At 43.6% G+C, this 21,345-nt stretch overlaps 3 protein-coding genes across 10 annotated transcripts in view; 2 read left to right on the top strand and 1 right to left on the bottom strand.

Annotated features, from left to right (window-relative positions):
• The window catches only part of man2c1 (mannosidase, alpha, class 2C, member 1), a 119,641-nt gene extending 116,572 nt beyond the window's left edge, over positions 1–3,069 (top strand). For all 4 annotated transcript variants that reach the window (XM_055910023.1, XM_055910024.1, XM_055910025.1 and 1 more), the window contains one exon: positions 98–3,069. In XM_055910023.1, the coding sequence (XP_055765998.1) occupies positions 98–212 (115 nt within the window). In that variant the 3' untranslated portion in view covers positions 213–3,069. The remainder of the gene's footprint in view (positions 1–97) is intronic.
• On the bottom strand, positions 2,592–14,118 carry neil1 (nei-like DNA glycosylase 1). 5 transcript variants are annotated; one of them, XM_055910029.1, is made up of 11 exons: positions 13,687–13,950; positions 12,726–13,045; positions 12,336–12,584; positions 11,986–12,105; positions 11,541–11,706; positions 9,408–9,495; positions 5,085–5,206; positions 4,983–5,010; positions 4,742–4,812; positions 4,514–4,660; positions 2,592–4,421 (listed from the first exon to the last, which is right to left on the bottom strand). In XM_055910029.1, exons 2-10 carry the CDS (start codon positions 12,944–12,946, stop codon positions 4,559–4,561), a joined length of 1,167 nt encoding a protein of 388 aa, XP_055766004.1. In that variant the 5' UTR covers positions 12,947–13,045; positions 13,687–13,950; the 3' UTR covers positions 2,592–4,421; positions 4,514–4,558. The 5 variants fall into 5 exon arrangements, 3 of the variants coding, with proteins under 3 accessions (XP_055766004.1, XP_055766006.1, XP_055766007.1); XR_008757371.1 differs by having other exon boundaries at positions 2,592–2,755; positions 4,983–5,206; positions 13,687–14,110; XR_008757372.1 differs by lacking the exon at positions 4,983–5,010 and having other exon boundaries at positions 2,592–2,755; positions 13,687–14,110.
• A 2,319-nt stretch (positions 14,119–16,437) lies between these two features.
• sema7a (semaphorin 7A) overlaps positions 16,438–21,345 on the top strand; it is a 126,865-nt gene continuing 121,957 nt past the window's right edge. The window contains exon 1 of the mRNA XM_055910028.1: positions 16,438–18,638. Within this exon, the coding sequence (XP_055766003.1) occupies positions 18,554–18,638 (85 nt within the window). The 5' untranslated portion in view covers positions 16,438–18,553. The remainder of the gene's footprint in view (positions 18,639–21,345) is intronic.

The raw sequence follows: 21,345 nt of genomic DNA, 5'->3' as shown, positions 1-21,345 counted from the left end.
AGCGAGGCGTCTTTCATATTTGTGGTATATCTTTTTTATCTGTTTTCATATCTGTTTTCAACCACTGAACCCTCTTCTCATTCGTCCTCACCCTCAGCTGTGATCTACTGGAGCGAGTGGATCCCTCTCGTCCTGCACCAATCACAGCCTCCGGAATCTCTGTCAGCTTCAGTCCCTTCCAGATTGTGTCCCTTCTACTGTACCTGAAGTAAAAAATGATTTAGATGCTGGTCTGAACGTAAATGTGTCCCTGTAAATTACGTTCAGCTTGTAAAGGCTTCATAAGCACTGCATAAATGTGTTACGTAGCATCTATAACGGTTTCATTAATGTGGCATAACTGAAAATCAGCCGTGTCAAATGTGTCATCGCCCACTGTGGAATATGATAAAAGCTTTATAAAGGGTGACGTGTTCTCTAAAGTGAGTGTGAATGAGTGTGAAAGGTCTGGTACACCAACGCATCAGACTTGGCCTAGTTACGGTGAGGTTTAAATTCTAATTTTAAGGAGATTAATTGTGGAAATGGGAAGGTTACCATGGATAGTTATATTGTTCTGTTAAAGACCTGACTGGGCCCAGCACCATGGATAGTTATATAGTTCTGTTAAAGACCTGACTGGGCCCAGCACCATGGATAGTTATATTGTTCTGTTAAAGACCTGACTGGGCCCAGCACCATGGATAGTTATATAGTTCTGTTAAAGACCTGACTGGGTCCAGCACCATGGATAGTTATATAGTTCTGTTAAAGACCTGACTGGGTCCAGCACCATGGATAGTTATATAGTTCTGTTAAAGACCTGACTGGGTCCAGCACCATGGATAGTTATATTGTTCTGTTAAAGACCTGACTGGGTCCAGCACCATGGATAGTTATATTGTTCTGTTAAAGACCTGACTGGGCCCAGCTCCATGGATAGTTATATTGTTCTGTTAAAGACCTGACTGGGCCCAGCACCATGGATAGTTATATTGTTCTGTTAAAGACCTGACTGGGTCCAGCACCATGGATAGTTATATTGTTCTGTTAAAGACCTGACTGGGCCCAGCACCATGGATAGTTATATAGTTCTGTTAAAGACCTGACTGGGTCCAGCACCATGGATAGTTCTGTTAAAGACCTGACTGGGCCCAGCACCATGGATAGTTATATTGTTCTGTTAAAGACCTGACTGGGTCCAGCACCATGGATAGTTATATAGTTCTGTTAAAGACCTGACTGGGTCCAGCACCATGGATAGTTATATTGTTCTGTTAAAGACCTGACTGGGTCCAGCACCATGGATAGTTATATTGTTCTGTTAAAGACCTGACTGGGTCCAGCACCATGGATAGTTATATTGTTCTGTTAAAGACCTGACTGGGTCCAGTACCATGGATAGTTATATAGTTCTGTTAAAGACCTGACTGGGTCCAGCACCATGGATAGTTATATAGTTCTGTTAAAGACCTGACTGGGTCCAGCACCATGGATAGTTATATTGTTCTGTTAAAGACCTGACTGGGTCCAGCACCATGGATAGTTATATTGTTCTGTTAAAGACCTGACTGGGTCCAGCACCATGGATAGTTATATTGTTCTGTTAAAGACCTGACTGGGTCCAGCACCATGGATAGTTATATTGTTCTGTTAAAGACCTGACTGGGTCCAGCACCATGGATAGTTATATAGTTCTGTTAAAGACCTGACTGGGTCCAGCACCATGGATAGTTATATTGTTCTGTTAAAGACCTGACTGGACCAGCACCATGGATAGTTATATTGTTCTGTTAAAGACCTGACTGGGTCCAGCACCATGGATAGTTATATTGTTCTGTTAAAGACCTGACTGGGTCCAGCACCATGGATAGTTATATAGTTCTGTTAAAGACCTGACTGGGTCCAGCACCATGGATAGTTCTGTTAAAGACCTGACTGGGCCCAGCACCATGGATAGTTATATAGTTCTGGTAAAGACCTGACTGGGCCCAGCACCATGGATAGTTATATAGTTCTGTTAAAGACCTGACTGGGCCCAGCACCATGGATAGTTATATAGTTCTGTTAAAGACCTGACTGGGCCCAGCACCATGGATAGTTATATAGTTCTGTTAAAGACCTGACTGGACCCAGCACCATGGATAGTTATATTGTTCTGTTAAAGACCTGACTGGGTCCAGCTCCATGGATAGTTATTGATGTGTTTGTGTACTGAGGAACATGTAACTTGGTTCCAGAAAAAATACACTTTATTATTTCAAGCCCTGGTCTCCATGGGAACAGAAGAGGAACACTCGGTGAGGTATACTCAGGTTGGACTGCTCCAAATCATCTTGGTTCTGACACACACGCAGGTCCATTAACCGATTTAAATACCTCTCACACCCTACTGTAACCTGTGGATCATCAGAGAACCTTCATAAAGTTAATCAGCTATTTAATTGACACTATGTCGTGTCCTGTAATACTTAGTTTGGAGTGAGACCCCTTCGGTCATTCATAAGACATTTATAAAGACTCATGACGCTCTACTTAATTTAAAGTCAGACCTCTTCGGTCATTCATAAAGGCTTAATGATATAAACTTAGGGAATTATCGCTAACACAAATAAATGTTAAAAACATACATTTCCTTTTATTTGTAAATGTTTTAAACAATACAATGTATTTACATTAGACAGGGCTGTGAATAGTGTAGCTTGTCCCTGAGCTGGTGGACACATTATTCTTGCTTCTCTTCCTGCCAGAGGCACTGTTGCGTGTTGGTTCCAACCTTAAAAGTAACAACAAAGAAAGCTAGCAGGTCTGTTAGGAAATGCCTTTGTCCCACCATCTGGATAAGGTCTGTGCTGCACCAGAAACTAAATGGGGAGAAGGGAAACTCCTTTCAATTCATATTATATTCCTCTTGCATTTACAAATCTCATGACGTGAGTATGAGACGTGGCTATATCTAGGTGGATGTGTATTTAACTGAGCCTGCTAGCTAGCAATTGTTGTGAAATTACAGACATTGGTTGAGGTAGCTACAGTATGTTATCTAACAACAAACGAATCTAAATTACAATAAAGGTTAACTTACTTGTTTTTCACGGTCCAGTGGGCATTTGATTTGTAAACCTATCACATGGTCAGCAACACTAAAAAAGTACTCCCAAAGTCTAAACATTTACAATGATTCAAATTAGTTGATATTTCAGTGACATTTGCATTAATCTCTACTGGATCAAGTCCCCCCCGATTAGCATGAGGTTTTAAGTCAATAACATTTCCCAGGACATACCTGATATGGGCAGAAAACTTAAATTCTTGTTAATTTAACTGCACTGTCCAATTTACAGTAGCTATTACAGTCAAATAATACCATGCTATTGTTTGAGGAGAGTGCACAGGAACTTGAAAATGTATTAATAAACCATTTTGGGGGAAGTTGAGGTCAGGTCCAATATTGACTACACACCAAAGAGGGAAAGAGGTTGGGCCTTTCTAGAAACGATTTAGCAGAAGCTTTTATCCAAAGCGACTTAGTCATGAATAAATGTTTACGCATGGGTGGTCCCGGAAATTACAACCAATATCCTGCTGTTGCTATGCTGCATGAAAGGCTATAAATCCGTAATTTTTTTTTATTTTATTATTTTTATTTTACCGTTATTTTACCAGGTAAGTTGACTGAGAACACGTTCTCATTTGCAGCAACGACCTGGGGAATAGTTACAGGGGAGAGGAGGGGGATGAATGAGCCAATTGTAAACTGGGGATTATTAGGTGACCATGATGGTTTGAGGGCCAGATTGGGAGTTTAGCCAGGACACCGGGGTTAACACCCCTACTCTTACGATAAGTGCCATGGGATCTTTAATGACCTCAGAGAGTCAGGACACCCGTTTAACGTCCCATCCGAAAGACGGCACCCTACACAGGGCAGTGTCCCCAATCACTGCCCTGGGGCATTGGGATATTTTTTAGACCAGAGGAAAGAGTGCCTCCTACTGGCCCTCCAATACCACTTCCAGCAGCATCTGGTCTCCCATCCAGGGACTGACCAGGACCAACCCTGCTTAGCTTCAGAAGCAAGCCAGCAGTGGTATGCAGGGTGGTATGCTGCTAATGAAGCACAGATTTAAGAAATAAGTAAATAAATGATTTATATTACTTTAAAAACAGCTCTCAATGTTCCTTTGTGTCACACAGCACTCAAAGCAAGCAGACCAAAATGATATCAAACATTTATTACACGGTACATAAAAAGGGGGATTTCTCTTGCATAGAACATATATCATGGACAGTTAAAAAATGGGGCCATTCAGTACTAGCTCTGTGTCTGCAGCTTCTGGATTGAAAGCAAAAAAATTAAAATACACATTTGTTTCCTGCATAAAAACGGACAATATTCTTCTTCTGTCTGGCACGGTTTCTGGTCCCTCTCCCACTCCACTCTGGAACACAGGAACACAGGAGGATTCATAATCATTACAAATCACATGACGCAGGCAAAGTTGAAGGACAAACTATCAAAAAAGCTTCTCACCTCATTGGTCTCTGTACTGGTTCTCTCCTGCTGAGGAGTTTACTTTCACTTCCTCCTTCCTGCTCGTCTCTGAGGGACTTTCTTTTTCACCACTGTTTCCTTTTTGTATTTTGGCTTCATCGTGCTCTCAGAGCGCGCCTTCTTTACCTGACGAGGGATGAGATGGGAGGCGTGCTCATGTTTTTTAACTGTACAGTTAAAGTAGCTGGGGAGACAATCTCAACTCACCTCTTTCCCCCCTTTATAATCATGGTCATCCTCTTTCTTCACGGTCATCTTTGTTTTGGGAGATATGGCATCTAGACGACGAGAAGAGATCAATCCAATGACTTTGACTGGTATTACTGATGCATTCTATACCGTCAGTGAGTTTCTTAGGAACGGCATGTGGTCTTGTTCACTACTAACAAGAGTAAGAGACTGTTGGGATTGTGGAAGGGTTCTGTTTTAGGCTCTGCTAGTGCCTCACCTTTAGGAGCCATGGAACCTGGGTCTCCCTGAAACCAGACAAAACAATCACATTACATGAGCTGTCTAAAAGGTGTGTGTGTGTGTGTGTGTGTGTGTTCACCTTGAACCACATAGTTCTCCCGTTGTGATCTCTTACAGACTTCATCCCCTTCACATAGTAACACTGGAGCCACGCTTTAAAGTCAGTGTAGTCCATTTTCTCTGGGTCGTAACCTTTACCACCTAATAACACAAAACATTAAGAAAATAGCCTTATTCTCTGGGTCGTAACCGTTAATAAAATATAGCTTTATTCTCTGGGTCGTAACCGTTAATAAAATATAGCCTTATTCTCTGGGTCGTAACCGTTAATAAAATAGAGCCTTATTCTCTGGGTCGTAACCGTTAATAAAATAGAGCCTTATTCTCTGGGTCGTAACCGTTAATAAAATAGAGCCTTATTCTCTGGGTCGTAACCGTTAATAAAATAGAGCCTTATTCTCTGGGTCGTAACCGTTAATAAAATAGAGCCTTATTCTCTGGGTCGTAACCGTTAATAAAATAGAGCCTTATTCTCTGGGTCGTAACCGTTAATAAAATAGAGCCTTATTCTCTGGGTCGTAACCGTTAATAAAATAGAGCCTTATTCTCTGGGTCGTAACCGTTAATAAAATAGAGCCTTATTCTCTGGGTCGTAACCGTTAATAAAATACAGCCTTATTCTCTGGGTCGTAACCGTTAATAAAATACAGCCTTATTCTCTGGGTCGTAACCGTTAATAAAATACAGCCTTATTCTCTGGGTCGTAACCGTTAATAAAATACAGCCTTATTCTCTGGGTCGTAACCGTTAATAAAATACAGCCTTATTCTCTGGGTCGTAACCGTTAATAAAATACAGCCTTATTCTCTGGGTCGTAACCGTTAATAAAATACAGCCTTATTCTCTGGGTCGTAACCGTTAATAAAATACAGCCTTATTCTCTGGGTCGTAACCGTTAATAAAATACAGCCTTATTCTCTGGGTCGTAACCGTTAATAAAATACAGCCTTATTCTCTGGGTCGTAACCGTTAATAAAATACAGCCTTATTCTCTGGGTCGTAACCGTTCTCTCCGGTCATTAAAGATCCCATGGCACTTATCGTAAGAGTAGGGGTGTTAACCCACGGTGTCCTGGCTAAATTCCCAATCTGGCCCTCAAACCATCATGGTCACCTAATAATCCCCAGTTTACAATTGGCTCATTCATCCCCTTCCTCTCCCCTGTAACTATTCCCCAGGTCGTTGCTGCAAATGAGAACGTGTTCTCAGTCAACTTACCTGGTAAAATAAATAAATAAAAAAACAATACAGGGAAGGAATCCTAGAATAGAACAGTAGCCTGAATGGAACCGTTCTATTCAAAAAGACAGGAAATGAGCAAGGCTCTGAAACATTGTATTGTATTTTATATTAAAAAAATTGTGGTCATACGCACATCCTTAACACAGGTGCAGGGCTAATGAAGAATACTAGTATAGAACAAGAAGGCCCTCACACTGTTAAAGCCCCCAATTCACTGCTTCACTGACGTTTCCACCCAAAACTGATCTTTGTCAGGTCAAACAAACAAACTGAGTGCTCACATTCCTACTTGGCCATCTTGTAGATAAACTGAGCAAAAAAAGAAACGTCCTCTCACTGTCAACTGCGTTTATTTTCAGCAAACTTAACATGTGTAAATATTTGTATGAACATAACACGATTCAACAACTGAGACATGAACAAGTTCCACAGACATGTGACTAACAGAAATGGAATAATGTGTCCCTGAACAAAGGGGGGGGGGGGTCCAAATCAAAAGTAACAGTCAGTATCTGGTGTGGCCACCAGCTGCATTAATTACTGCAGTGCATCTCCTCCTCATGGACTGCACCAGATTTGCCAGTTCTTGCTGTGAGATGTTACCCCACTCTTCCACCAAGGCACCTGCAAGTTCCCGGACATTTCTGGGGGGGATTGGCCCTAGCCCTCACCCTCCGATCCAACAGGTTCCAGGTGTGCTCAATGGGATTGAGATCCGGGCTCTTCGCTGGCCATGGCAGAACACTGACATTCCTGTCTTGCAGGAAATCAAGCACAGAACGAGCAGTATGGCTGGTGGCATTGTCATGCTGGAGGGTCATGTCAGGATGAGCCTGCAGGAAGGGTACCACATGAGGGAGGAGGATGTCTTCCCTGTAACGCACAGCGTTGAGATTGCCTGCAATGACAGCAAGCTCAGTCCGATGATACTGTGACACACCGCCCCAGACCATGACGGACCCTCCACCTCCAAATCGATCCCGCTCCAGAGTACAGGCCTCGGTGTAACGCTCATTCCTTCGACGATAAACGTGAGTCCGACCATCACCCCCGATGAGACAAAACCGAGACTCGTCAGTGAAGAGCACTTTTTGCCAGTCCTGTCTGGTCCAGCGACTGTGGGTTTGTGCCCATAGGCGACGTTGTTGCCGGTGATGTCTGGTGAGGACCTGCTTTACAACAGGCCTACAAGCCCTCAGTCCAGCCTCTCTCAGCCTATTGCGGACAGTCTGAGCACTGATGGAGGGATTGTGCGTTCCTGGTGTAACTCGGGCAGTTGTTGTTGCCATCCTCTACCTGTCCCGCAGGTGTGATGTTCGGATGTACCGATCCTGTGCAGGTGTTGTTACATGTGGTCTGCCACTGCGAGGACGATCAGCTGTCCGTCCTGTCTCCCTGTAGCGCTGTCTTAGGCGTCTCACAGTACGGATATTGCAATTTATTGCCCTGGCCACATCTGCAGTCCTCATGCCTCCTTGCAGCATGTCTAAGGCACGTTCACACAGATGAGCAGTCACCCTGGGCATCTTTCTTTTGGTGTTATTCAGAGTCAGTAGAAAGGCCTCTTTAGTGTCCTAAGTTTTCATAACAGTGACCTTAATTGCCTACCGTCTGTAAGCTGTTAGTGTCCTAACGACCGCTCCACAGGTGCATCTTCATTAATTGTTTATGGGTCATTGATCAAGCATGGGAAACAGTGTTTAAACCCTTTACAACGAAGATCTGTGAAGTTATTTGGATTTTTACGAATTATCTTTGAAAGACAGGGTCGTGAAAAAAGGGACGTTTCTTTTTTTTTGTTGCTGAGTTTATATATTGTCTGTAACTACTACATCTGCCCGTCTCATTGATATCAAATGATTAGAGATACACATTGTTTTTCACCACCCAACAATACGTCATGGTCATGTGAGGTGGGATGTGAACACTCCGTGTGTTTGATCCGACGAAGATCCGTTTGGGATTGAAACGTCAATAAAGCAGGGAATTGTGGGACTTTAATAGCGCAAGGGCCTTCTTGTTCTTTACTAGTATTGTATTCCAACAGTATAGTTCATATCACGAACCAACATTAAACGAAAACAGAGAGGAAACGTAAGCTTTACCACCTAATACAGGTCATCATACAGGAGGGAACACCAGTGTTTCCTCTGGAAATGTTATTAGCCGTGGCGGTCAGCACTGGCGACTTCATAAAAGGACATTCTTCCCCCCAAAAAAATGTTTGGGGGGGGTTAGGGGCCCCCTAAAGCTCATATCCCCCCCCAGATAGTATATTAACACGTCATAAGCCATGGCAAAAAAAAAAAAAATGAATTACAGTAAATTAGCTTTGAAAACCGCAAACTGTCTGTGAATAACATGACATAAGCTATAAATCTGCCCCCCCAAAAAAGATCCCCCAGCTGAATCTAGTTGCAGATCCCTGCTGTAGAAAATAGGGTGTTATACATGAATCTAGTTTCAGATCCCTGCTGTAGAAAATAGGGTGATATACATGAATCTAGTTGCAGATCCCTGCTGTAGAAAATAGGGTGATATACATGAATCTAGTTTCAGATCCCTGCTGTAGAAAATAGGGTGATATACATGAATCTAGTTGCAGATCCCTGCTGTAGAAAATAGGGTGATATACATGAATCTAGTTGCAGATCCCTGCTGTAGAGAACAGGGCGTTATACATGAATCTAGTTGCAGATCCCTGCTGTAGAGAACAGGGTGATATACATGAATCTAGTTGCAGATCCCTGCTGTAGAGAACAGGGTGATATACATGGGAAGGAAGCCTGGAGTTGAAACAATAGATGTCAGAACAGGAAATTAAAATGAGGCCACTATGACTTCTACATTACCAATCTCTTTCCTTTGGTCCAAGAGCTGTTGATTCATAACGTTGGTGGGTTGGTTCTCACGTAAAATGACTAGTGTGTCTGTCAGGAAATTGAGACTTGTAATAGGTTGGGTTTAACAAGCCAGTTAGGGTCATTTCTATGAGTGATCGTTGCACCCAACTTCACAACAGCAAAATTATATTGTACAGCGGAGCGATACTGTACACAACTTGATAGTTAAATGGAAAACTGTGAGTATTTATTGTACCTAACTTGATGACCTCCAGAGGTACTGTGTGACAGAGACGGAGCAGGTCAGGGGTCTCATCCTCTTTCACAGCAGCTCTGTCTGATATCTGATCAACACAGGAAACAGTAGTTAGTTGAATATGAATAACAGAAAGACTACCGCGTAGCATCGCGCCATCGGCTCTACCGCGTAGCATCGCGCCATACCGCGTAGCATCGCGCCATCGGCTCTACCGCGTAGCATCGCGCCATCGGCTCTACCGCGTAGCATCGCGCCATCGGCTCTACCGCGTAGCATCGCGCCATCGGCTCTACCGCGTAGCATCGCGCCATCGGCTCTACCGCGTAGCATCGCGCCATCGGCTCTACCGCGTAGCATCGCGCCATACCGCGTAGCATCGCGCCATACCGCGTAGCATCGCGCCATCGGCTCTACCGCCATCGGCTCTACCGCGTAGCATCGCGCCATCGGCTCTACCGCGTAGCATCGCGCCATCGGCTCTACCGCGTAGCATCGCGCCATCGGCTCTACCGCGTAGCATCGCGCCATCGGCTCTACCGCCATCGGCTCTACCGCGTAGCATCGCGCCATCGGCTCTACCGCCATCGGCTCTACCGCGTAGCATCGCGCCATCGGCTCTACCGCCATCGGCTCTACCGCGTAGCATCGCGCCATCGGCTCTACCGCGTAGCATCGGCCATCGGCTCTACCGCGTAGCATCGCGCCATCGGCTCTACCGCGTAGCATCGCGCCATCGGCTCTACCGCGTAGCATCGCGCCATCGGCTCTACCGCGTAGCATCGCGCCATCGGCTCTACCGCGTAGCATCGCGCCATCGGCTCTACCGCGTAGCATCGCGCCATCGGCTCTACCGCGTAGCATCGCGCCATCGGCTCTACCGCTATCGGCTCTACCGCGTAGCATCGCGCCATCGGCTCTACCGCGTAGCATCGCGCCATCGGCTCTACCGCGTAGCATCGCGCCATCGGCTCTACCGCGTAGCATCGCGCCATCGGCTCTACCGCGTAGCATCGCGCCATCGGCTCTACCGCGTAGCATCGCGCCATCGGCTCTACCGCGTAGCATCGCGCCATCGGCTCTACCGCGTAGCATCGCGCCATCGGCTCTACCGCGTAGCATCGCGCCATCGGCTCTACCGCCATCGGCTCTACCGCGTAGCATCGCGCCATCGGCTCTACCGCGTAGCATCGCGCCATACCGCGTAGCATCGCGCCATACCGCGTAGCATCGCGCCATACCGCGTAGCATCACGCCATACCGCGTAGCATCGCGCCATACCGCGTAGCATCGCGCCATACCGCGTAGCATCGCGCCATACCGCGTAGCATCGCGCCATCGGCTCTACCGCGTAGCATCGCGCCATCGGCTCTACCGCCATCGGCTCTACCGCGTAGCATCGCGCCATACCGCGTAGCATCGCGCCATACCGCGTAGCATCGCGCCATACCGCGTAGCATCGCGCCATACCGCGTAGCATCGCGCCATACCGCGTAGCATCGCGCCATACCGCGTAGCATCGCGCCATACCGCGTAGCATCGCGCCATCGGCTCTACCGCCATCGGCTCTACCGCGTAGCATCGCGCCATCGGCTCTACCGCGTAGCATCGCGCCATCGGCTCTACCGCCATCGGCTCTACCGCCATCGGCTCTACCGCCATCGGCTCTACCGCGTAGCATCGCGCCATCGGCTCTACCGCGTAGCATCGCGCCATCGGCTCTACCGCGTAGCATCGCGCCATCGGCTCTACCGCGTAGCATCGCGCCATCGGCTCTACCGCGTAGCATCGCGCCATCGGCTCTACCGCGTAGCATCGCGCCATCGGCTCTACCGCGTAGCATCGCGCCATCGGCTCTACCGCGTAGCATCGCGCCATCGGCTCTACCGCGTAGCATCGCGCCATCGGCTCTACCGCGTAGCATCGCGCCATCGGCTCTACCGCTATCGGCTCTACCGCGTAGCTATCAGCGCCTAGTAGCGCGCTCTACCGCGTAGCATCGCGCCATCGGCGTAGTAAAGGGTTCTTTGCCTTTGGATCTTCTCCTTCAATGAGAAGCGAGGGAAGTATAGAGGACACAATGGGAAAGAGCCAGGGAGTGAAGCATGCAATGGGCCTGGCCTGCCCTCTCACTTCTCTGTCTGTGACCTCCTCTTTGATCTCGGTGTCTGTGACCTCCACTTTGACCTCGGTGTCTGTGATCTCCTCTTTAACAACTGACTTCCGGTCCTCGTCAGACAGATGTGTTTGAAGTCCTTCCAGAACCGTCCGAGCCTTCACAAAGGGAGGGATGTTTAATCTGAAAGAAAGAGTAACTCAATTAACGCTCATTATATCAGAAGAAGTTGTTTCTGTAGTCTGTTTCTCACAAGGACGAAGAGTTCTAGGGAATTTTTACTCATCAGAGAAGGAAAGTAATGTCATAGCTGGAAAATGTGCTTGTACAACAATGGTGTTGGTAGTTTCGTTTTTATGACTCACAATAGCTGACCATCACATGGTTCTACTACTAAAACAATATCACAGTCTAAATCCCGGTTAACATAGATGTTGGGGCAATGTGATTGATGCGGGTCACCTAAAGAGGATCTCTGCTCTCAGGTAGTTGCCGATGCCGTTAAAGTACTTCTGGTTCAACAGAGCCTCACAGATGGGCCGGTCGAACGCTCTGTCGGCCAGGTGGGACAGGACGTTCTCCCTGGAACAGAAACGACGTACAGCAATGTAGAACAGCGATCATATAGGCCCATCCTCTACAAAATGGTGGGAGGATTTGTAGACGACAAACAAGAACAGATGATTTAGAATAGACGGTTTAATGCCGATTTTTGGCACTATACCCCTGTTGTTCTAATAGTAGCCAATCCCACTGTGTAATGCTGGTCCATTTCATCTTCTATTAGTTTCTGGAGTTTGAAAAATGGCTACCTGTAGCTCAGGTACTCAAACATGATACAGGGCCCTCGGTTGGCTTGCCAGGTCCCGTTGGGTTGCCAGCTGCCAAAGCGGCGTGTGTCCACAAAGCTCAGAACCTTACAGGGCTTCTCGTTGGTGTAGAACCGCAGGTGGGAATGTTTAGGAAGCTCCGCCTCCGTGGTGAAACGGAAGAATCCAGACATTCCGAAACGGAAGACGATGTCCATAGTCTGGACCTGGTTGGCCTGACCTGCCTTCACCCTGACAACAGAATGGTACTTAGTTGTCCATCTTTCAAAGTAACTTCATATTTTTTGGTCCACCACCACAAAAAAAAAAACTGTAACATTGAACCAGTAACCTTGTGGCGACTATTCGGCCTCGAACTTCTAGGTTACCTACCGCCTGCATCTCCCCAGGGCAGAGTCACTCTCCTTGGGGGTTAGAGTGAGGCGAACCTCCTTGCCTCTGGAGGTGGCGATGATGGTGTATGCCGGGCAGGAGAAGGAGACCTCAGGGTTCTTACTGACCTCTGATTTTCGTACTGGGCCGGTGAACACCACCCCCCCACACATCCTGTTGACAAACAGACTGGCCAAGTGTAACTCTGGACCCTCGGGCATGGTGGTGGTGTGCTTCTGAACAAGGGATAGACAGAGAGACAAATGGAGAGGGACAGGGGTAGGAGAGGGAAATGAGACAGAGAGACAAATGGAGAGGGACTGTGGTAGGAGAGAGACAGAAACGGGATAGAGCGAGACGGACAGAGAGACAGAGAGAGAGGGACAGTGGATAGAGAGGGACAGGGGTAGGAGAGGGAAAGGAGACAGAGAGAGACAGTGGCAGAGACAGAAACGGGACAGATCGAGAGGGAAAGGGGGACAGAGACGGACAGGGGGGCAGATAGAGAACGACAAGGAGACCAAATAGAGGACAGTGATCAGTTTCTACACGCACTATGGGCGGATCAACTATGTAACCAAAGTCGATGTATCTGTGACGTAACGTCAGTTAGCTAGCTAATTAACTAGGTAGCTAACTTTCACATTTTTCAATTAACAGTGTTGACATGTCTTGCAATTTGTAACAGGCAGGAACTAATTTACGGATAACTTGCATGCAAAGCTATATACAAAAGTTACTGCTAACTTGCATGAATGGACATGAACTAGCGGGCACATGGATGTTACCAAACAAGAAGTTATGTAACGTCGTTGTGCGGTCACTAAATTAGATAGCAAGGTACGATATTTCATGCACACCACTAACTTACACACGTTGGTGTTGGTCATGCTATACAATTATAAATTATGTTATCCCCGTTTATATCAATAAACAATGTTTATAACGAATATATTTGTACCTGTGCGCTGCTCCCGGGAACTGCGAGGAGAGTTCACGTCAACACACCAACAGAGTGAACATGCTTGGTCGACCAGCAGCAGAATTACTTAACTAGACTAAGGGCCGATGGAACTTGTAGTCCCAACAGAGTGAACTTGTAGTTCCACATCACAACGTTATCAAATAGGGTCAATTGTAAATGTTTTAGAAAGACAAATGTTTAAATATACAAAACATGCGTTAATTTCTAAAATTGTAATTATTTTTTAAGCACGTACATAAACAGATGTAGACATGAGAAATACATCATCATATTAATAACAGTCATACACACGTAAGGCAGAAAACTAGCTCAAAAGATCATGGTCCACTCATTTGCAACATTCTACCTTACCCATGATATTCTACACATCACAACGTCCATTTAGGATTTTTGATTTTTATTAGTGTGTGATCCATTCATTTCATCATAGTTAATTTTTTTCCAAGACCGCCGTCCCCCCTCCCTCCCTCCACAGACTTAGCTATAGATTGTTACACCAGATAATGTGATTTAACTCAAAGAAGGTGGTATCCATTACACTGAGAGTTACCGGGTTAGGTACTGTTGGGTGTAACGCAGAGGATTTTCGACCAAAACTTGTCGATACCGTCTTCGTCCTCGAGGAGACAGGGGTCTCATAACATGTCTTTGTCCTGTTGCAGGGGGGTCAGTTTGAATTTTTTTAAATGCTGTTATTGTTGCTCCATGAAGTAATCCAAAAAAAGTGTACGCCCCCATCTTGTATATCTCAAGTATTCTGCCAACAACATTATGGGACTGAAACCACTCCACCTGGAATAAACAACATTATGAGACTGAAACCACCTGGAATAAACAACATTATGGGACTGAAACCATTCCACCTGGAATAAACAACATTATGGGACTGAAACCACTCCACCTGGAATAAACAACATTATGGGACTGAAACCACCTGGAATAAACAACATTATGGGACTGAAACCATTCCACCTGGAATAAACAACATTATGGGACTGAAACCACTCCACCTGGAATAAACAACATTATGGGACTGAAACCATTCCACCTGGAATAAACAACATTATGGGACTGAAACCACTCCACCTGGAATAAACAACATTATGGGACTGAAACCATTCCACCTGGAATAAACAACATTATGGGACTGAAACCACTCCACCTGGAATAAACAACAATATGGGACTGAAACCATTCCACCTGGAATAGAGAGCAGTATGAGACTGAAACCACTCCACCTGGAATAAACAACATTATGAGACTGAAACCACTCCACCTGGAATAAAGAACATTATGAGACTGAAACCATTCCACCTGGAATAAACAACATTATGAGAATGAAACCATTCCACCTGGAATAAACAACATTATGGGACTGAAACCATTCCACCTGGAATAAACAACATTATGGGACTGAAACAACTCCACCTGGAATAAAGAACATTATGAGACTGAAACCATTCCACCTGGAATAAACAACATTATGAGACTGAAACCACTCCACCTGGAATAAACAACATTATGGGACTGAAACCATTCCACCTGGAATAAACAACATTATGGGACTGAAACCATTCCACCTGGAATAAACAACATTATGAGACTGAAACCATTCCACCTGGAATAAACAACATTATGAGACTGAAACCACTCCACCTGGAATAAAGAACATTATGAGACTGAAACCATTCCACCTGGAATAAACAACATTATGGGACTGAAACAACTCCACCTGGAATAGAGAGCAGTATGAGACTGAAACCACTCCACCTGGAATAAACAACATTATGGGACTGAAACCATTCCACCTGGAATAGAGAGCAGTATGAGACTGAAACCACTCCACCTGGAATAAACAACATTATGGGACTGAAACCATTCCACCTGGAATAGAGAGCAGTATGAGACTGAAACCACTCCACCTGGAATAAACAACATTATGGGACTGAAACCATTCCACCTGGAATAAACAACATTATGGGACTGAAACCACTCCACCTGGAATAAACAACATTATGGGACTGAAACCATTCCACCTGGAATAAACAACATTATGAGACTGAAACCACTCCACCTGGAATAAACAACATTATGGGACTGAAACCATTCCACCTGGAATAAACAACATTACGGGACTGAAACCATTCCACCTGGAATAAACAACATTATGACACTGAGACCATTCCACCTGGAATAAACAACATTATGGGACTGAAACCATTCCACCTGGAATAGAGAGCAGTATGAGACTGAAACCACTCCACCTGGAATAAACAACATTATGGGACTGAAACCATTCCACCTGGAATAGAGAGCAGTATGAGACTGAAACCACTCCACCTGGAATAAACAACATTATGGGACTGAAACCATTCCACCTGGAATAAACAACATTATGAGACTGAAACCACTCCACCTGGAATAAACAACATTATGGGACTGAAACCATTCCACCTGGAATAAACAACATTATGAGACTGAAACCATTCCACCTGGAATAAACAACATTATGGGACTGAAACCACCTGGAATAAAACAGCATTATGGGACTGAAACCACCTGGAATAAACAACATTATGGGACTGAAACCACCTGGAATAAACAACATTATGGGACTGAAACCATTCCACCTGGAATAAACAACATTATGTACCTGAAACCATTCCACCTGGAATAAACAACATTATGACACTGAGACCATTCCACCTGGAATAAACAACATTATGGGACTGAAACCATTCCACCTGGAATAAACAACATTATGGGACTGAAACCATTCCACCTGGAATAAACAACATTATGAGACTGAAACCATTCCACCTGGAATAAACAACATTATGGGACTGAAACCACCTGGAATAAACAGCATTATGGGACTGAAACCACCTGGAATAAACAACATTATGGGACTGAAACCATTCCACCTGGAATAAACAACATTATGACACTGAAACTACTCCACCTGGAATAAACAACATTATGGGACTGAAACCATTCCACCTGGAATAAACAACATTATGAGACTGAAACCACTCCACCTGGAATAAACAACATTATGGGACTGAAACCATTCCACCTGGAATAAACAACATTATTCCACCATTTTATTATTTAACTATGCAAGTCAGTTAAGAGCAAATCCATATTTACTTCTGAGATGTTTGACAGTTCAAAACGATTTTCCTAGTCTGAGCATTTTTTTCTGAGTTCCCAGTTGTCTTGAACGGACCGAAGTCTGAAGTCTGAGATTTCCGAGTTCCCAGTTGTTTTGAACGTGGCATAAGATGGTTAAAATCATAGTCTATGCATTGTCTCCTCTGCCCAGATGCTGGTTCAATGTGTAGCTAGCTAAACTTACTATTTTTGCCAAAGTGCTGTTTTCGGCAAGAACACTTTAATTCAAAGATGGTGGATAAATAAGATGATTTACTCAGGCCGTTTACCACTGAACAAAAATTGTCAAGGTTCCTGTCTGTATAGGTGGGCATTTCCTCTCTCATGTTGAGCATGCTTTCTGTTCCTCCACGATATCTGGCTTCCAGCTGGCTCTGGTCTACTTATTGAGGGAGTTATTTTACTCTCAGTTATTGGGGCAAAGCGGGGAAGGGGAGATGAGCTCCCTTCACAAATCAAACAGTAATCTAAGAACTCGTTTTCATTGGGAAGGCAGATAAAGCGTTTTTATCAAAAGCAATCACATGTGAATACACCGAATCCTACTAATTACTACACAATTAATGTTACATTTGTTTTGAACCGACTTCGCCGTCTGACAGAGCAGGGCACCTTCGTCACACCAGGGAGGCAGTCTGATTCCTAATGCAATCAACTTTAAACTGGTGCAAAACATGCTTTAACGGGCGGCGAGAATGATCGAATCGTGTCCTCCCACCCGCCCGACCAAATAAAATGAGGGAGTGGGGATCTCGCTTTCTCTGCGGTCTTTGTTTCGTTTCCCTGGCAACAAATAGCAGGCTAGCTAGCTAGCAGACGTTATCAACTGATTGTTTTTAGCCGTCTTGGTCCGATCCAGACGGATCTGTCAAACACTCAGCTGGAGCTAACTAGTCATGGCAGGCAACGACATGTGCACATTGGTTCACCTTATCGAAATAAAACCAAGATAGAAATACAAGGTTTTTATTTTAGGAGTAACGTTAGATTTGTAAAGTGATGGTAGTTATTTTAGAAGTGTTTTATTTTAGTAGTAATGTTATATTTGTAATGTGATGGTAGTTATTTTAAAAGTGTTTTATTTTAGTAGTAGCGTTAGAATTGTAATGTGATGGTAGTTATTTTAAAAGTGTTTTATTTTAGTAGTAGCGTTAGATTTGTAATGTGATGGTAGTTATTTTAAAAGTGTTTTATTTTAGTAGTAGCGTTAGATTTGTAATGTGATGGTAGTTATTTTAGAAGTGTTTTATTTTAGTAGTAATGTTATATTTGTAATGTGATGGTAGTTATTATAGAAGTGTTTTATTTTAGTAGTAATGTTATATTTGTAATGTAATGGTAGTTCATTTAAAAGTGTTTTATTTTAGTAGTAGCGTTAGATTTGTAATGTAATGGTAGTTCATTTAAAAGTGTTTTATTTTAGTAGTAGCTTAGATTTATAACCCGGAGTGGAGGCGGGTCAGGTTTACAAGCGCACACACTCTGGGGCGGAGTTGTGTACACCGTCGGCGCTGAGTCTGTTATTTCCCAGTGTACGTGATGAACGCAGAGGAGACGGACAGCAACGCATTCAGTTCAACGTTCGTCATGATTCCAACGCTTGAGACATTGCCGTCATGGCAACACCAATGAATTCTTTTGAGTAATTTGACCGCAAATCAAAGCAAAAATGAAATTGCTTGTTTTTCTTGCTTTGATTCATTTTCCATTTACCCGAGGTGTGAGGGATATACCGAGACTAATCTTGAGACAAGGTAAATACATGTACTCTGTGACTGCTGTACACTACACCTGTTCTTTAACAGTAACAATTTTGCAACGAAGGCTATCAAGTCTGATTCAAAGTGTCAATAATATAATAATAATAATGTATTTCCGTTGTAAAGCGATTTTCATTATACAAGAATAATCTCAAAGTGCAAAAAATCTAAACATTTTTTATGAAAAAAAAAGATATATATATATCTAACCATATCATAAAAGCAACAATCAAAGTCTAGGAGGAAGGGTAATCAGATTAAGATGAATCCTAACCCAATGTGTCTAATTCCAATTAAACATCAAGTGTTTGAGCTACAAAACTTAACTGGGGTTGAGCTAGAGCTGTGTTTGTGAGACAAGAGGTCCTTCTACATAGACAACCATAGGAGATCCCAGGGGATAGTGTCTATAATACTGTAAAGGGTTCTTCTACATAGGAGATCCCAGGGGATAGTGTCTATAATACTGTAAAGGGTTCTTCTACATAGGAGATCCCAGGGGATTGTGTCTATAATACTGTAAAGGGTCCTTCTACATAGATGATTATAGGAGATCCCTGGACAAAGTGTCTATAATACTGTAATAAGTTTGCATAGTTGCTGTCACAAACGCCACACAGTTGTCGCTGACTAGTTGGATATTATTTTCCCACGGGGAAAACCATTTCTGTACTTACAGTATTCATAGAAATTATTTTTTATTAGGTTTTTGCTTTGGCTGACCTTATTTTTTTTAAAATATTGATATTTGTCAATAAAACTCATGAATGCAACTGTTTATGTAAAATTGTTTTGTGTTCTTCTTGTAGCCCTGGTTGTCCTAAAAGAAACCGGTAAAACACTTCATTGTGAGGCTAAAAATAAGGGCTGAACATGCAGATAAATGAAAAGCAGATTTTGGGACTGATAGGGTTAAGGCCTACTTTAACCCTCTAGAGTCGATGTCCGCACCCCTCCGTAAATCTAATTAGCATAATAAAAACATCCCTATTAAAAATCTGTCAAGTTAAACTAGAGATAATCTGTCAGGTTAAACTAGAGATAATCTGTCAGGTTAAACTACAGATAATCTGTCAAGTTAAACTACAGATAATCTGTCAGGTTAAACTACAGATAATCTGTCAGGTTAAACTAGAGATAATCTGTCAGGTTAAACTAGAGATAATCTGTCAGGTTAAACTAGAGATAATCTGTCAGGTTAAACTAGAGATAATCTGTCAAGTTAAACTAGAGATAATCTGTCAGGTTAAACTAGAGATAATCTGTCAGGTTAAACTAGAGATAATCTGTCAGGTTAAGATAGAGATAATCTGTCAGGTTAAACTGGAGATAATCTGTCAGGTTAAACTAGAGATAATCTGTCAGGTTAAACTAGAGATAATCTGTCAGGTTAAACTAGAGATAATCTGTCAGGTTAAACTAGAGATAATCTGTCAGGTTAAACTAGAGATAATCTGTCAGGTTAAACTAGAGATAATCTGTCAGGTTAAACTAGAGATAATCTGTCAGGTTAAACCAGAGATAATCTGTCAGGTTAAACTAGAGATAATCTGTCAGGTTAAACTAGAGATAATCTGTCAGGTTAAACTAGAGATAATCTGTCAGGTTAAGATAGAGATAATCTGTCAGGTTAAACTAGAGATAATCTGTCAGGTTAAACTAGAGATAATCTGTCAGGTTAAACTAGAGATAATCTGTCAGGTTAAACTAGAGATAATCTGTCAGGTTAAGATAGAGATAATCTGTCAGGTTAAACTAGAGATAATCTGTCAGGTTAAACTAGAGATAATCTGTCAGGTTAAACTAGAGATAATCTGTCAGGTTAAACCAGAGATAATCTGTCAGGTTAAACTAGAGATAATCTGTCAGGTTAAACTAGAGATAATCTGTCAGGTTAAACTAGAGATAATCTGTCAGGTTAAGATAGAGATAATCTGTCAGGTTAAACTAGAGATAATCTGTCAGGTTAAACTAGAGATAATCTGTCAGGTTAAGATAGAGATAATCTGTCAGGTTAAACCAGAGATAATCTGTCAGGTTAAACTAGGGAGAATCTGTCAGGTTAAACCAGAGATAATCTGTCAGGTTAAACCAGAGATAATCTGTCAGGTTAAACCAGAGATAATCTGTCAGGTTAAACCAGAGATAATCTGTCAGGTTAAACCAGAGATAATCTGTCAGGTTAAACTAGAGATAATCTGTCAGGTTAAACCAGAGATAATCTGTCAGGTTAAGATAGAGAGAGATATCTATCCACCACATCCGCCGATGTCGCACTTCCTCATCTCTGGTGAAAGGTAACAGAGCTGGAGCGGCGTTTGTCAGACCATGAGAAATCCGAAAAATCAATCTTCTCACAAAATGGTCTGTTGCGTCTGAAAGGTTACACAATATTATGAGGGAGGAGAGGGAGAGAGAGAGAGAGAGAATTAGAGAGAGCATACTGAAATTCACACAGGACACCGGATAAGACAGGATAAATACTCCAGAAATAACAGACTGACCCTAGCCCCCCGACACATACACTTTTGCAGCATAAATACTGGAGGCTGAGACAGGAGGGTTTGGGAGACACTGTGGCCCAGTCTGACGATACCAGGGCCAACCAGGCAGGATATAACCCCACCCACTTTTCCAAAGCACAGCCCCAACACCACTAGAGGGATAGCTTCAAACCATCAATTTACTACCCTGAGACAAG

This window comes from Salvelinus fontinalis, unplaced genomic scaffold (assembly GCF_029448725.1).
Source record: "Salvelinus fontinalis isolate EN_2023a unplaced genomic scaffold, ASM2944872v1 scaffold_0001, whole genome shotgun sequence".
Taxonomy (NCBI): Eukaryota; Metazoa; Chordata; class Actinopteri; order Salmoniformes; family Salmonidae; genus Salvelinus; species Salvelinus fontinalis.
The sequence above is the reverse complement of the archived record's forward strand: the minus strand, read 5'-3'. Positions and strand labels throughout refer to the sequence as shown.

What these genes read in the sequence shown, in the direction of transcription:
- neil1 (XM_055910029.1), bottom strand. Translation starts at nt 12,946, where the DNA reads ATGCCCGAGGGTCCAGAGTTACACTTGGCCAGTCTGTTTGTCAACAGG. An exon ending in AGAGCAGAGATCCTCTTTAG is followed by an intron (nt 11,707 to 11,985) that starts GTGACCCGCATC and finishes TCTTTCTTTCAG; the next exon opens with ATTAAACATCCCTCCCTTTG. An exon ending in TCTGGAGGTCATCAAGTTAG is followed by an intron (nt 5,207 to 9,407) that starts GTACAATAAATA and finishes TTGTGTTATTAG; the next exon opens with GTGGTAAAGGTTACGACCCA.